Below are 15,995 nucleotides of genomic sequence, written 5' to 3'. Positions count from 1 at the left end.
AGGAAAAGGCACAAAAAGGTCAGCCAGACACCTACCGCATGGTCCATGACCTCCACGAGGGGAACAAGGTTACGGTTCTGGACTACCCCCTAGTTGTCCTTACCCCTCATGACATGCAGAGCATACTCACGCAAGTGCAACCCATTCACTTATCTCTAGCCTGTCGGATCCAGCTACAATGCCTCCTAGCATCTCTTTTCAACATCGTACTACCTTGAACCCAGCTATTCTTCTTCCAATCGAGTATCCCGGTTCAAATGGGGGAGGGGGAAGCATAGGTGATCTAGGTATTGCAGATCAGCTATTTTTAATTTTTTTTTACAAGATTCTGATCTATTTGAAATAGAATATCAGCATGATTGTCTAGCATTGATGCAACAAGAAAATTCGGGTTTTAAAATAGTTGACAATGCATATTTTGAGCTTTTTGTAGATAGTACCAGGGTGAGTATTGATGACTCCACACCGGAGGTGCAGTGGTCATACAACAAGATGTCCTAAAAGCAGAAGCTCTGCCTCCGCATGTCTCAGCACAAGAAGTGGAACTGAAGGCCCTCACTGAGGCGTAAGGTAAGACAGCAAACATTTACACTGATTCCCGGTATGCATTTGGCATAGCTCATGATGACGGCCCAATATGGAAGGCCAGACAGTTTCTTATCTCAGCAGGACAGCCAATTAAGAATGGTGCAGCGGTGCAGAGTCTCATGGAGGCCCTACTTCTACCTGACAAAGTGGAAAGTTTACACCAATTCCTACACTGGAGAAGCAAGAGGCAATGCCCTTGCAGAAAGCACAGCAAAGACAGCGTCCCTCAAGCCGTGGAAGAAAGAAGAAAAGAAGACATTGATAAAAATTAGGACATTGCTATGCTAAGGACTTTACAGTTACAAGCCAGCAAGGTAGAAAAGGAAAAATTGACTAAAAATGGGAGCAGCTGGACAGGATGGCATATGCAGTCAATAGAACTTGCCTACTATGGTCCCTGTACCCCATGATGGCCCAGCTGATGCACGGAACGACGCGCCTATCAAAAGCAGCGTTGATGTTGACACTTGAAAGAGGACGGGTGGCTCCTCGGTTCTCTGTAGCTGCTGCATCATTTGTCCATTCTTGAATCATCTGTGCCATAGGCAACCCAGGGCAGAAGTAAGGTTGTCACAAAAACACTTGCCTAGACCACTCTACCCATTTCAGAGATTGCAAATTGACTACATTCAGCTCCCACCTGTTGGGAAGTATGAATATGTGCTTGTTGTTGTAGATGTCTTTTCAGGTTGGAGGCCTATCCTGTTACCAAGGTAAATGAGCAGGTAACTGCACAGAAGCTCATGAATGAGGTAATCTGCAGATACGGGGTACCGGATGTGATTGAGTCAGACACAGGTGAAATAACGTAACATATCATGTCAGCTCTGGATATATCCCAGGCCTTTCACACACCCTACCATCCACAGAGCAGTGGGAAAGTAGAAAGGATGAACGGTACCCTGAAATTAAAACTACAAAAGCAATGAAAGGAAACGGGCAAACCTTGGACTGAATGCCTTCTATTAGCCGTTTTCTCAGTTAAGTACATACCTAGCAGCAGAGAAAAAAAAAGAAAGAAATTTCCCCAGACTTCTCTTCTCCACTGGTGGAGAGCAGCGGAACCTAAAGATTCTTTTCGTTACAACCGCAGATAAAAGCACTCTTCTGTGTCACCGATAAAACGGGGCATTTAGCTTTGTCAATCTGTCTCTGACATTAGTCCTCCTCCTGCTACTCCTCCTCCAGAAACAACATGTCATCGCGCTGAATGGCCAATTTTTCTGCGGCCCAAAAGGCTCATCTACATCTACCAATGTTTTAACAATTTTTCTACGTTTCAAAAATATTGAGACTGTAACATGAACCAATTTTTTCAACAGGGCTGCCTACAGGCTCTGTTACAAATTAAGCAACAGTGAGCTGTATCTTTGAAAAAATGTTTATAGGTTTCACCTGCCCTCGCGGTTGATAAATTTTTCACTTGTACTCTTGGTACACAAATTTTTGGGGCCCACGCCTACACTCTTATCCAACTAATTTTTCCGGCCTTCGCCTACGCACATGATATCCCAATGTTTCAGAGGTTGGCCTATACTATTACTACAGAAATTTTACTGGGGTCTGCCTGCCTATACTTCTGCTACAAGAAAGCTACAGGGGTCTTCCTATACTGCTGCCACAAGGATGTTACTGTGGTCTTCCTATACTGCTGCCACGTTAATCTTACAGGGGTTTGCCTATACTGCTGCCACAAGGATGTTACTGGGGTCTTCCAAAACTGCTGCCACGTTAATGTTACAGGGGTCTGCCTATACTTCTGCTACAGAAATGTTACTGCGATCTGCCTATACTGTTACTACAGAAATGTTACTCGGCTCTGTCAATACCGTTACCACAGAAATGTTAGTGGGGTCTGTCTATACTTCCGCCACGTTAATGTTACTGGGGTCTGCGTATACTTCTGCTACAAAAATTGTACTGGGGTCTGCCTATGCTTCTGCTACATAAATGTTACAGGGGTCTGCTTATTCAGCGATGACAGACATGTTACTGGGGTCTGCCTTTACTTCTACAGAAATGGTACTGGGGTCTGCCTATGCTGCTGCTACATAAATGTTACAGGGGTCTGCCTATATTTCTGCTAATGAAATGTTACTGGGGTCTGTCTATACTGTTACTACAGAAATGCTACTGGGGTCTTCCTAGACTTCTACCACATAATTGTTACTGGGTTCCGCTTATACCTTTGCTACAGTAATATTACAGGGGTCTGTGTATACGCACTGCGTCTTCCCATCGTGGTGTTTTACCTATCTGGCCCAAAAAACAACCCAGACTGACTAGGGCATGGCGTGTGGGCCGCAGCCAACATGTATTTCCTCTCACGTAACCGCAGCTATCCGAGGCACTGCAATAGGATTTCTTTCTGTACCGTCTGTGTGTTCCTGCTTGCCACCCATGCTGCGGGTGCACACAGACTTGCCATAGCGGAGTTGTACCTGCCTGGCACTTAAAAAAAAAAAACAGAATGTCTAGGGCATGGCGTGTGGGGCGCAGCCAACAGGTATTTCCTCTCACGCAACCGCAGCTATCCGGGACACTGCAATGGGATTTCTTTCTGTACCGTCTGTGTGTTCCTGCTAGCCACCCATGCTGCGGGTGCACACAGACTTACCATAGCGGAGTTGTACCTGCCTGGCACTTAAAAAAAACAAAACAGAATGTCAAGGGCATGGCGTGTAGGCCGCAGCCAACAGGTATTTCCTCTCACGCAACCGCAGCTATCCGGGGCACTGCAATGGGATTTCTTTCAGTACCGTTTGTGCGTTCCTGCTAGCCACCCATGCTGCGGGTGCACACAGACTTGCCATAGCGGAGTTGTACCTGCCTGGCACTTTAAAAAAAAAACCTAGAATGTCTAGGGCATGGCGTGTGGGCCGCAGCCAACATGTATTTCCTCTCACGCAACCGCAGCTATCCGGGGCACTGCAATGGGATTTCTTTCTGTGCCGTCTGTGTGTTCCTGCTAGCCACCCATGCTGCGGGTGCACACAGACTTGCCATAGCGGAGTTGTACCTGCCTGGCACTTTTAAAAACAAACTGAATGTCTAGGGCATGGCGTGTGGGCCGCAGCCAACATGTATTTTGTTTCACGCAACCGGAACTATCCAGGGCACTGCAATGGGATTTCTTTCTGTACACACTGTGTGTTCCCTCTAGCCACCCATGCTGCAGGTGCACACAGACTTGCCATAGCGGAGTTGTACCTGCCTGGCACTTTAAAAAAAAAACCAGAATGTCTAGGGCATGGCGTGTGGGCCGCAGCCAACATGTATTTCCTCTCACGCAACTGCAGCTATCCGGGGCACTGCAATGGGATTTCTTTCTGTACCGTCTGTGTGTTCCTGCTAGCCACCCATGCTGTGGGTACACACAGACTTGCCATAGCGGAGTTGTACCTGCCTGGCACTTTAAAAAAAACAAAACAAACAGAATGTCTAGGGCATGGCGTGTGGGCCGCAGCCAACATGTATTTCCTCTCACGCAACCGCAGCTATTCGGGGCACTGCAATGGGATTTCTTTCTGTACCGTCTGTGTGTTCCTGCTAGCCACCCATGCTGCGGGTGCGCACAGACTTGCCACAGCGGAGTTGTACCTGCCTGGCACTTTAAAAAAAACCAGAATGTTTAGGGCATGTTGTGTGGGCCGCAGACAACATGTATTTTCTATCACGTAACCTGAGCTATCTGGGGCACTGCAATAGGATTTCTTGCTGTACCGTCTGTGGGTTCCTGGGGGCTACCCATGCTGTGGGTGCACACAGACTTCTCATTGAGGTGTTTTACCTTTCTGTCCCCAAAACACTGACAGACTTGGGTAGGGTGCAGAGTGCAGATGGTTTACCCCTTGCGTTGTCGATGAGGTATCCGACACCCAAACAGAATGAGTAGTGTGTGGACACATGGAGTCCCCATTGCTATGTCACTCGCAGCACCTTGGGCCACCCAAGGTGTTTGCTGGGACAGAGGCTGACCCAGGGCCCGCTCACATACTTCCCACACCGAGTATTGCTGCCTTGTGGAGATGTGTAGAAGTGCTGGGCTGGTAGCAGACTCCCCTTTATGCCCACGTTTGCAGCTCCTGACGGAGGTGGCAAAGGATTGGAATGAAGATGGAACGTCAATCTATTATCAATTCTCAACAGCATTGTGAGCTATGGCCCACACTTTCAAAGAGGGTCGCTGCCTGGCCCTGCCAACCCTCTGCAGTGTGTGCCTCCGGTCCTCCTCAGGGCAGACGCACTTATAAATAGACATGAGGGTGGTGTGGCTATGAGGCCAGCGTGTGGCATGAGGGCAGCTGAGGGCTGCGCAGGGGCACTTTTGTGTGCGCTGCGGACACAGGGTTGTGCTTGGGGGGGGGGGGGTGGCAGCATGTAACCCAGGAGAAGAGGCAGCGGTGTGTCCCGCAGGCAATGATTGTGCTTGGTTGGAGGTAGTGTGGTGCTTAGCTAAGGTGTGCCTTGCTAATGAGGGTTTGTCCGAAGTAAAAATTGTTGGGGGGGCTCACTCTTGCCACTATTGTGGCTTAATAGTGGGACCTGGGAACTTGAGATGCAGCCCAACATGTAGCCCCTTGCCTGCCCTATCCGTTTCTGTGTCGTTTCCATCACTTTCGTAGGTTTTGCAGATTTGCACAAATGAAAACCTTAGCGAGCATCGGTCGTATACAAAAATGCTTGAGTCGCCCATTGACTTCAATGGGGTTTGTTACTCGAAACGAACCCTCGAGCATTGCGGAAAGCTCGACTCGAGCAACGAGCACCCGAGCATTTTGGTGCTCGCTCATCTCTAGACGTGAGTTTTTTTATACCCACAAGGCCTTTTGACATCTATAATGCCTGACTATATTTTCACAGTTATCCATGATGCAGTGTAGTGCTACGCTGTACATCTGATATTTGGTCACCATGATCTAATAATGTGTGGCTTCAATTTTAGCACTATATCTGCATTAATGTGAGGTCGCACTTTGAGGGGTACTATTTGGCTACATTCTTATATGCCTGGCTATTGCAGCGACCGGGAACCAGGCCTTCAGCCGAGAGGACGGCGGGGTATAGTTTGGCAAGCAGTTCACGGTGGCTCTACTGTCTCCCTTTTCCAAAATGGCCGAAGGATAACCTAGCCCAGCCACCTGCAGGGGAGAATAAGGGTGCATATCTTGGTTACCTCAAAGTAGTTTCTGATTTTTGTCGTGACACCAGTGTCCCTGGACAAGTGACGAATCACCAGCCCTCAATAATGTGTTTCCATTGCCATGGCTGTGAGGTTGTGGCTTCCATGTGATGACTCTCCTCCCTCAGTAGCAAAGATGCGCCTCCCACTGGAGCTTGAGTATTATGTATGAATGATTTTTATTTTTTTTTAATCAAATTTTTATTGAGGTTTTACAGTAAATGAAGGCATACAGATTTCCAGCGACCGTTTACAGAGAGAATAAAAGGCATGTGGGCGCAGTAGAAATTACAAGGTTACATTGGTAGGAAACTGTATCTGCGTTCCAGGGTCGCTGGCATATGAATATGTTATAACGGTAACATCAGTAACAACGCAAATAGTAACGCAGAGTGATTGGAGGTAGCTTTCGGCATAAGAAATTCCGTATGGTCTAGAGGGCTATTACTCCACCTCCAGTAGTATAACAGAGGACATTGTTAGGTTGGGTGGGGGGGGGAGTGTATGAATGATTTCTACCGTAATAGTGCTATGAATCTCACGAGATATGCAGTTGTCTCGTGCCTGTGCCATGGATGACGCCGGCGCATTGATCTATCGGGACATGGATATGAAGTGGCACATGGAGGGATTGCCAGCGGACGGATTATCTAATATGTATGTTTAATGGTTATATGTTTGTTACTAATGATCTGTAACATCTCTGTTTGCTTTGGTTAAGTGCTGGTGATTGGTGGACTATTTTTTTAGCATTGTCTATTTAAAGTGTGTTATTATGCACACTTGTGAGCTTGACAAAGACCTATAAGTAGGTCGAGACGTCGCTACTTTAATCTGTTTATGGGAGAATAAAACCAAGTTGAACTTTGCACCAATCGATGCTGCCACTTCATCTTTATTCTAACAGCCCTGAATAAAGATCAGTCCACGACAAAATGTTTTTCAAAACTGGGGACACACAGTTTTCTTTTAATCACGATTAACAGTTCACTTGAGCTTTGCAAAGTACAGCATTCAGTGCTTCAGAATAACTTTGTAGAATTTACATTCCTTGACTCCTTCAAATTAAAGTACAGTTCTTCTCCCAAGGCACACACATCCTCAGTCGCTGTTATCTGATGGACACTTCTCTTGGGGCAAACTTTCTTAAACATCACAGTCTTTCACACACGTTTACTTCTGTTGCTAACGGCAACTAGTTTCTCACTGGTTTCCTTGAGCTGCGGTTTAGCGGGGGAGCGGGCGGTCCTGCACTCTCGCACCAAGTCCTTCCCTGCATTTCCTGCATTCTTATCCCTGGAGGGGGTAAACTTCCCACAAGGAGAGACCTCGTCCTGGCTCAGGCCCGGCAGAAGCAGCCCTTCTCTCCTCCATCTCCAACCTCTCTTCATCAACGCCCGACTCTTCTCTCCTCTCACTCTCTCTACTCCTCCCCTAACACCTGACATACTCCACAGCACATGCACACAGACGTTATAACAGACAATACACATAACCAGACTAGACTGATACAATACCAGACATTAACGCTTTTATGCCCTGTTCTGTGTTAATATAGAAAACACTGCGCCATATACCACCCTCAACAGTGACATGGGACAAACATACAGACAAACAGACTCAGTGCTGGAGTGGCACCCAACTCTGGGCTACTACACTGTATTTTCTCTGGCTGTCCAGGCTATGTTTAAAAATTACAATATGGAACAAGTGGTATCCATACTGCAGTGTAGTGCTGCACTGTATATCTGACATTTGGTCACCATGATTTAATAGTGTGTGGCTGGCGCCCCTCTCTTACAGTCTTCTCCATTTTCCAGCCCTGCTATTTCCCACTGAGTAGAGGTGCCTTCCCATGTTCCCCACCATCAGCTCCATTACGTTGCAGCGTCTCTGGGAGCCCAGCACAGCCCAGGATCTCCCCATGTCCACAGCGCTGTACTGGAAGCAGGAGAGTGGGTGTGCTCTGCAGAGGTGGAGGAACTGGTCCATGTTAGGCTCTCACAGACACTGTATCAGGCTGCAGAACGGAGGCATAATGGAGAGAGATGTTATCTTCATGGTAGGAGCTTTAGGAGGACCTTTGAATGTGGCAAGGGGAGGCTTTTTGGGCCCCTCAGACTTAGGATCCGGGGGCAATTGTGACCCCTGTGACTCCTATAGCTATACCACTGCTTAGAAGGAGTTGTCATTTTACTGCAAAACTCGACATGCAGTTACATCTCAGGTAGGTATGTAAATGATTAAAGTTGTGGCATGATTAGATGAACAGTCTTGCCACCTGAGGCCCTAAAGGTGGTTCCACCCTTGGCCTTTAATAAGGCTCTCAGAGGCTACTTGTATATAGTGGACCTCTTTCTGTTTGTGTAGATATTGTTGACCACTAGACGCCTCTACAACACAATCATAGATTTTGCCCAGTTACCAGAGTTTGAGAGGGGGCGTATTATTGGAATGCGAGAAGCAGGAAGATCATATCACCACCTGGGCTGTTCTAACAAAACTGACAGAAAGTGTTGCGACCAATGGATGTATATGGGTATGCACGCAGGGTGACCGGTAGAGAGGATAATCTGCATGAGCAGCTCCAACTGTTTCATTGTCCACCATTCAGAGACAGATGACACCATCGTTACAGGCCCCTGAATCTGTCTTAAATATTTCCAGGCACTTGGGTGAAGGACATTTGGCTTCACAGCACCCATTATATGTACTGACTTTGACACCCACCGTCACCTCTGTTTGCAGTTATGTTGTGAAAGAGGAAACTGAACTGCCATGGAGAGGAACAAGGTTGTATTCAGGTGTACTTGGGCATTGATGACGGCCATGTCGTGTCTGAAGACCTAAGGATGAGCCACCTCAATCCTGTCTTTGCTGTGGAGCAGCATTCACAGAACCCATCAGAGTAGGTACCATTAATAACCACCCACTGCTATCACTGAGCCAGTTACTTACATTCTCGCCCAGACCGAGCATTTTATATACCAACCTTTTATGCAGCACAATGTCAAGCACTTCGGAAAAGTCGAGATATACAAGTCTCCACGGTCCAGTCTAGAATTTACCTTCTTGTAGAAGATGATCAGATGTCAGGACTTGAACCCAGGACCTCCTGTGCTCCGGCTCTCCCCAGTGAGCAAACCAACCTGTTGGACAGTTCTGCTGCTAAACCTTGTCCCTTTTCCTTGTTCCTGCTTCTGTCTTCCTGATTAGCTCTACCCTGCTTCCTGATTAGATACCCTATGTAACCTGGCCTAGCACCTCACAAACTTACGTGATTATTGGGCTCTTAGTCTGTAGTCAAGCTCCTCTTCTTCATGCTCCTCCATCTACAATAGCTGCTTCTGTGTACTGGCCTCTAGCTTCCCCCACGTCCACTACCTGCCTGCTCCCTTGTACTCTAACCAACATTACCTGTGTACTGATTTCTGGCTTCCCCTGACCAAGCTATCAGCCCGCACTAGTCGCAATAAGAGGCTCCAAACTTGCACCTGATCATTAAATCAGATTGGTTTTACACAAGTGACCCCTCATAAACTCATGCTGATATAGAGTAAGGCTGCATGTCCACGGACGTTGCGATATCCTGCGGAAGATCTCCGCCACCGGGGAGCAGGAACCAGCTGATGGATCTCCGTGGTGAGCCTTTCTGACAGATAGGCTCACTGCGGAGAATTGCGGCAAATCGCAGAATGCTGCGATTTGCCAGCCACGAGCAGAGAATCGCTATGATTCTTTGCTCATGGACAGGGGGCTGTGCTTTCCATAGCAACGCTATAGAAAGCGTGCACTGCGTTCCCCACAGCTGGATTATCGCCGCGGAGAGCGCAATGCAAAAACGCCCGTGAACAGGCAGCCTTATACAGCTATTTTCCTTCAGGTACTCCAGGATAACATCTCTTACAAACTCTTTAAACATTTTACCCACAATAGAAGTCAGACTTACCAGCCTGTAGTTTTAGGTTTGCTTTTTGACCCCTTTTTGAATACTAGCACCACATTTGCTATGCACCAATCCAGCGGAACAGACCCCATCACTAAAGAGTGCTTAAATATAAGAAACAATGGTCTGTCTATTACATTACTATAAGGGCGCCCACCCACTGGCGTTTTTTTTCCCTGCGAAATTCGCAGCATTTTTTTCTCTGCAGGGGTCTATGGGACTTGTAATGTTAAAATCGCGATCGCGCAAAATCGCGATTTCGCGGTAAATTGCGATTTTGCGCGATCGCGATTTTAACATTACAAGTCCCATAGACCCCTGCAGAGAAACAAAATGCTGCGAATTTCGCAGGGAAAAAAAATGCCAGTGGGTGGGCGCCCTTACACTGGAGGAATAAACTGATAGATTTGCTTTGTCCTCATCACCAGCTACAATTGTTCTTGCATAATTTTTAAACGTCCAACACATTTAGTTTTAATCTTTTTACTATTTTTATAGTTAAACAACAGTTTAGGGTTAGTTTTACTCTCATTCTTCACCCTTGCATCTTTTATCCGCTTTTTACATAATTTATTTATTTCCTTACAGATTTTCAATGCATCTCCATTACCTTCTTGTTTTAATAGTTTAAATGCTTTCTTTTTGTCTTTTATTGTGTTTAGGGGCATCAGAAGTCTTGAGGCCAGGCCAGGGTCCTTCAGGGGCATCTGTGACACATTATTACTACAGGGGCCACTGATGGGTGCAATACTACTACTGGAGTCACTGAGAGGGGTGCTATCATTACTGGAGCCACTGAAAGGGCCACTGAAATAATGGAGGTAGAATCATACGTCATGATAAGCTACGCTCCTAGCCACAGCCCCTGATAGCACCCCCTATTTGGTGGGAGGTGGGGTAAAGTGCAATTTTTCATGCGCGGATGGAAAAATTGCATCTGTGTACACACGCACGTGAAAAAAAACGCATCCGAATGTCACCCGCATGCAATTAAATACAATTTTAAGCTCATCCGCACTGGATCCACAGTAGAAATCCACATTACATATCCGCAGTGGACCTGATTTGCCCCGTGGACATGAGGCCTAAGTGAGTTTTCACATGGGACGGAATTACGCCACAGGACGTAGGCAAATCAGCAGCTGCGCAATTCCACTCCAAAATACGCAGGTCTAAGGCCTGTGTCACATGTATGTATTTGTGCAGCGTTTTGCATATGAAAAACTTACATGGACAATGCGTCGTGCATAGAACCAACTGATTTCAATTGGAACTTTTTACATGTGCGTGTTTTGCGTGCGCATTTTATTGGCCGAAAAAAAATAAGCACGCTCTATTTTTCTGCGCATTTGCAGACAAAAATCGCACATATTGAACTAATTAACCTAACTGCCCATTTTAATGAATGGAAGCATGTTTGCACTTTGTTTTGAGCACGCAAAAAGTACAGTAAAACATGCACACCCAAATACGCAACCCCCATTGCGTAAATACGCTTACGCCAGTGTGACACCAGTCTATGCCCTAATAGTTCCAAGTTCAATATGAAATAGCCTCCAGTCTATTTGATAAAAGCAAACATATTACACATTTCCAACTTACCAATATAGAAGTTAGTCACGGTCCTCATCTGTTTGTTCTTGGTGATAACGTAGATGACCAGTGAGTTACCAACAAGTCCTACCAGCATGATGACAGCAAAAAAAAGAGGTACCAACCAGGCATCCACCAGGAAAGGGGGCAACTGCTCTATGTCATCCAATGTTCTATTGGACTGAGCCAGAGAATCATTTTGGGGACCCTCCAGAGAGTCATTAAAGCATGAGTGCATTAACAATTCTTCTCCAGTTGACGTACACTCAAGAGGCAGTGGAGTTCCTGTGGCTCCTTTCATGGTTACAAAAGTTTGAAAACAATGTTGTGGTTATATAGACCTCCACGTCATCCACTGTACATGTACCTGCCACTAAAAAAATATTAATTCTGAAGACTTCTTGTAGACCTGAATATTGCTAGTAGTCACTAGATGAGAACAGTGCAGGGAAAGTAGTTCTTCAAGTGTTACACAGTTCTACAATAGGTCAGCAAAGTCTGATCAGCCTGGTCCTCATGCTTCCTCTTCTCCCTAGACTGAAGATGTGCAGCTCGAAAATGAAGGTACTCATCATGAACAGACCGCTCTCAAGTTTCATTGCATGTTTGCTGTTTATTGCTGCTTCCGTGTAATTGTCAAGGCTGAGAATCCGTGGAAATAGGACAAAAAAACAGAAGCACAAGGCTTCCTCTGGGTCCTAATGCTTGCAACTATACTACTTTGACACAAATGGTATCTTAGCATTACATAAAGACGTATTTCAAGGAAAAAGGTAAACTGTTGAGGTTGACATTTTGTTTAGTAGACTGTAGATATATATTGCCTTAGAGTCTAAATCAGTGTTTCACAAACTTTTCATCCTAGGGGGACTCTTGGAAATTTTTTTTACCTTGGGGCACCCCTACCAAAACGTTTTCGCCATATAAAAAACACAGCAACGTGTATGCCAGTGGTACTTTCACATGTCATGATCTCCTGCCGGTGCTTAGGGTACAGAAGGGGAAAGGAAAAATGGGCATGGCGGCTAATTTATTCCCAACTAGAGATCCGCGGCACCCCTGCCAGGTTCCCATGGCACCTCGGTTGGGAATCACTGCCTTAAAAACTGAGTTGACTTTTTTTACAGAGAAGTGCCAATTTCAAGAATATCTTATGGAATATTAGTAAAGCCGTTAGGAGTGATCTAAGTAGAGAGGACCAATGAGTACAACCTTAAAGAGTTAAGCCCAACAGCCATGTAACCTCATAACCACCACCTCCACATCATAAGTGTGTTCTATTTTCCATAATTCACCTATTACTGGCCTAAAAATCACTGTCAGAGGGCAGTAGCTCTGGAACGAGATTTCACTTTAAAGGGAAGGTGTCATCAGAAAATGACCTATTATATAAGTCACATTTTGTATTAAACAAATTTTGTAAGAATTTTTGGTGATTTGTTTTTTTTACATTTTGGTCACAATCTAAATTTTTTTTTAAATCCTAAAATCTTGCATTTTTCACATTGACCACAGAACATAATACTAGCCTGTCACTTCCTGATCTGTAGAGAGAACTTTTTAGCAGTAGACTCATTATGATCACAGGCAGTATTACACTGAAAATTAAACACCTATATGCAGGACCAGTGTGAGCACCTGGCAAACTTGGGCAGATGCAGGGGCCCACTGAGCCAGGGGAGTCCACTCCGCTTGGTAACTAGAGATGGGTCACAGAGGCGTCCGGGCTGTTGGGTCAGGCATAGCAGTCTTGCCCCTCCAATTTAATTTGATGCATGTTAAACAAAAAAAAAAACGAAAAAAAAAACAGCATACACTCACCTCCTGTATCACTCCCCAGCAGGTGTAGTTGGCGCTCTGTCCCCTACCCACTTCTGTGTTGTGCAATCATGTGACAATCACATGTTTGCTGTAGTCAATTACTTTATCACATGACCGCACAACACTGAATGGAAGTGAGCAGAGAACAGCACGCCCATCACAGCTACCAGGGTGTGATACAGGAGGGGTAGGCTGTTTTTTTTATTACATACATGGGGATGTTTTGGCATTATTACTAAAAATTGTTATTATTACTGAAAGGAGTTAAACAGGGGCATTATTACAAAAAGGGGCATGATTACTGAAAGGACACTGGAAACACTGGAATCATTACCGAAAAGAGGGCAAATGGGGGAATTATTACTGAAAAAGGGGAAATGACTTCTAAAAGGAGGCAAACGAAGACATTATTTCTAAAAGTGGGAAAACGAGGACATTATTTCTAAAATGGGGCATTATTAGTGAAATGGGGACAAAAGGGACAGTGTTACTCAAGCATTCTTGTCAAGTGGGGGCACTTTTATTGCGTGGGAGTCACTATAAGCATTACTTACTGTGTGATGCCTATAGGGGGCAGAAGAATTGGGACAGCAATACTATGTGGGGTACCACAGGTGGCATTATTACTATTTTGTTTACTATAGAAGGGGGATTGTGTAAAGGTGTTGGGAGGGTGATGGAAAAGCAAGGAGCCAAAGATGTCTTTATATTGTTGTTAGCCGTTTAGTTGTTCACGACCTTCGGAGACCCTAAAGGCTCCCTCCCTCCCTCCATGTTTTTCGGTTTTGCACACAGTAGTGTTATATCCATGCCAGTATCAGCTCTGACAGTATCAGCCATTGTGTTCTTTCGTGGCCAGGTCTTCTTTTGCCACTGATCTGTCCAAGCACTATAGATTTTTCTAGCGACTCTGCTTGCATTACATGGCCGAGATCCATGAGTCTGAGCCCGGTCATCTCACTTTCCAGTGATATATTATGTCTTATACGATTCAGGACTTCTCTGTTTATTACTCTCGCGTATGTCCAGGGCATACGCAGCAGCTTTCGCCAGCACCACAGCTCAAACTCATCAATCCTCCTTCTATCATCTTTTTTCGCAGTCCAGCTTTCGCATCCATATATGGCTCTGGGGAAAATGGTGGTTTGCACTATCCTGCGTTTAGTTGCTATGCCGATATCCCTACTTTTCCAGCTTTCGTCCATGTTTATCATCGCGCTTCACCCCAACGCTATCCTATGTTTTATCTCTGGCACAGACTCTCCAGCCTGGTCAATTTTTGAAACACTGAAGATGAAGTCTTGCATGTATTCTATGACATCATTGTAGTGATAACAGAATTGGACCAAATATTGCCATCAAACAGTGATTAAATATTATCTACATACTGAACCTATAAAACCATACACCCTCTAAAAAGGCTAATAATATCAATAATACCACTATGCAAACATAGGGACTGAATAATACCACTATACTATTACTAAAAAAATATCACTACAAAAAGACCAATCTCACCACCATATTGGGACCATGTAGTGTTAGATACTAGTTCGACGTTGGCACTCTACAAACCATACAACTTAATACAGTACAGTTAAATCCATTGACTTGCAGTTCTACGATTGCAGTTGTTCCCATTTCTGATCTTTTCTATCAGGCCTGGACCACTATGATGAGTCCTTTCAGCCATCATTTGTGGCTGCAATTTACAACATTGACATCTTTGGCGCCTAACTTCCCAAACAACACAAACTCTGTTGCTGCCAAATCTGCCTCCATTATTGTACCTCCTGTCTGGCACGGTGCCCCCAAAAACTATATATCAGAAATAATGTTGTCATAACTGTATCCCAAAACAATAGTTTCCATCTTTAAACATGATCCACCGGGTCCGTGTGTGAATGAAATTGTCGGAATTGTCTATACTATCAGCTAAAAGTTTTCAGACCTCATCAAATAGTTAACTTCAACCACCTATTAAAGGAGATGTCTCGAGGAAGCAGTTAATTTTTTTTTTTGCCCAGTCCCCCCCATTAAACACACATTACTAAGCCCCCCTGTAAATGACATTTCTAGCTGGTTCGTACTTACCGTTCCAGCGTTTCAGCAAGTTATAAAAGTTTCCTCAAGATGGCCGCCGGCTCTTTCCCAGTCGCTCGCTGCAGCCCGACGTGCGCGCTCCCGAGACGCCGCCAGCTGTGTCTCCATGGCAACCGGACGCATCGCAGCCGCCGACCAGACGCCCCGCAGCCGCCGACCAGACAGCAGGTAACCGGCGCTAGCCCCCGGCTCCCCAGCGCTAGCCCCCCCGGCCTAGCGACAGCCCCCCCCATCGCAGCGACAGCCCCCCCGGCCTAGCGCTAGCTCCCCCGGCGCAGCGACAGCCCCCCCCGGCCTAGCGCTAGCTCCCCCGGCCTAGCGACAGCCCCCCCCATCGCAGCGACAGCCCCCCCGGCCTAGCGCTAGCTCCCCCGGCGCAGCGACAGCCCCCCCGGCCTAGCGACAGCCCCCCCGGCCTAGCGCTAGCTCCCCTGGCCTAGCGACAGCCCCCCCGGCCTAGCGACAGCCCCCCCCATCGCAGCGACAGCCCCCCCCGGCCTAGCGCTAGCTCCCCCGGCGCAGCGGCAGCCCCCCCCCCCCGGCGCAGCGGCAGCCCCCCCCCCGGCGCAGCGGCAGCCCCCCCCGACCCATCACTTACCTGGGAGGCTTCTCGGGGCGGCTGGGCTGGGCAGGTCTTCTCCGCTGGGCAGCTCCAGTTTCTGCACCTTCCTCTAACAGAGGATGGTGCAGAATGGCCGCTTCAGCGCGCTCCCGAGCAGTGACAGCTCGTCTGCGCATGCGCAGAAGAGCTGTAGCGGGGAG

The 15,995-nt window shown here is 46.6% G+C and overlaps 1 protein-coding gene across 1 annotated transcript in view; it reads right to left on the bottom strand.

Annotated features, from left to right (window-relative positions):
• Positions 1–11,610, bottom strand: part of LOC136628931 (G-protein coupled receptor 54-like) — a 43,650-nt gene extending 32,040 nt beyond the window's left edge. The window contains exon 1 of the mRNA XM_066605005.1: positions 11,319–11,610. Within this exon, the coding sequence (XP_066461102.1) occupies positions 11,319–11,610 (292 nt within the window). The remainder of the gene's footprint in view (positions 1–11,318) is intronic.
• Positions 11,611–15,995: the final 4,385 nt, after the last annotated feature.

The sequence above is a fragment of the Eleutherodactylus coqui genome, chromosome 5, assembly GCF_035609145.1.
Source record: "Eleutherodactylus coqui strain aEleCoq1 chromosome 5, aEleCoq1.hap1, whole genome shotgun sequence".
NCBI classification, from domain to species: domain Eukaryota; kingdom Metazoa; phylum Chordata; class Amphibia; order Anura; family Eleutherodactylidae; genus Eleutherodactylus; species Eleutherodactylus coqui.
The sequence above is the reverse complement of the archived record's forward strand: the minus strand, read 5'-3'. Positions and strand labels throughout refer to the sequence as shown.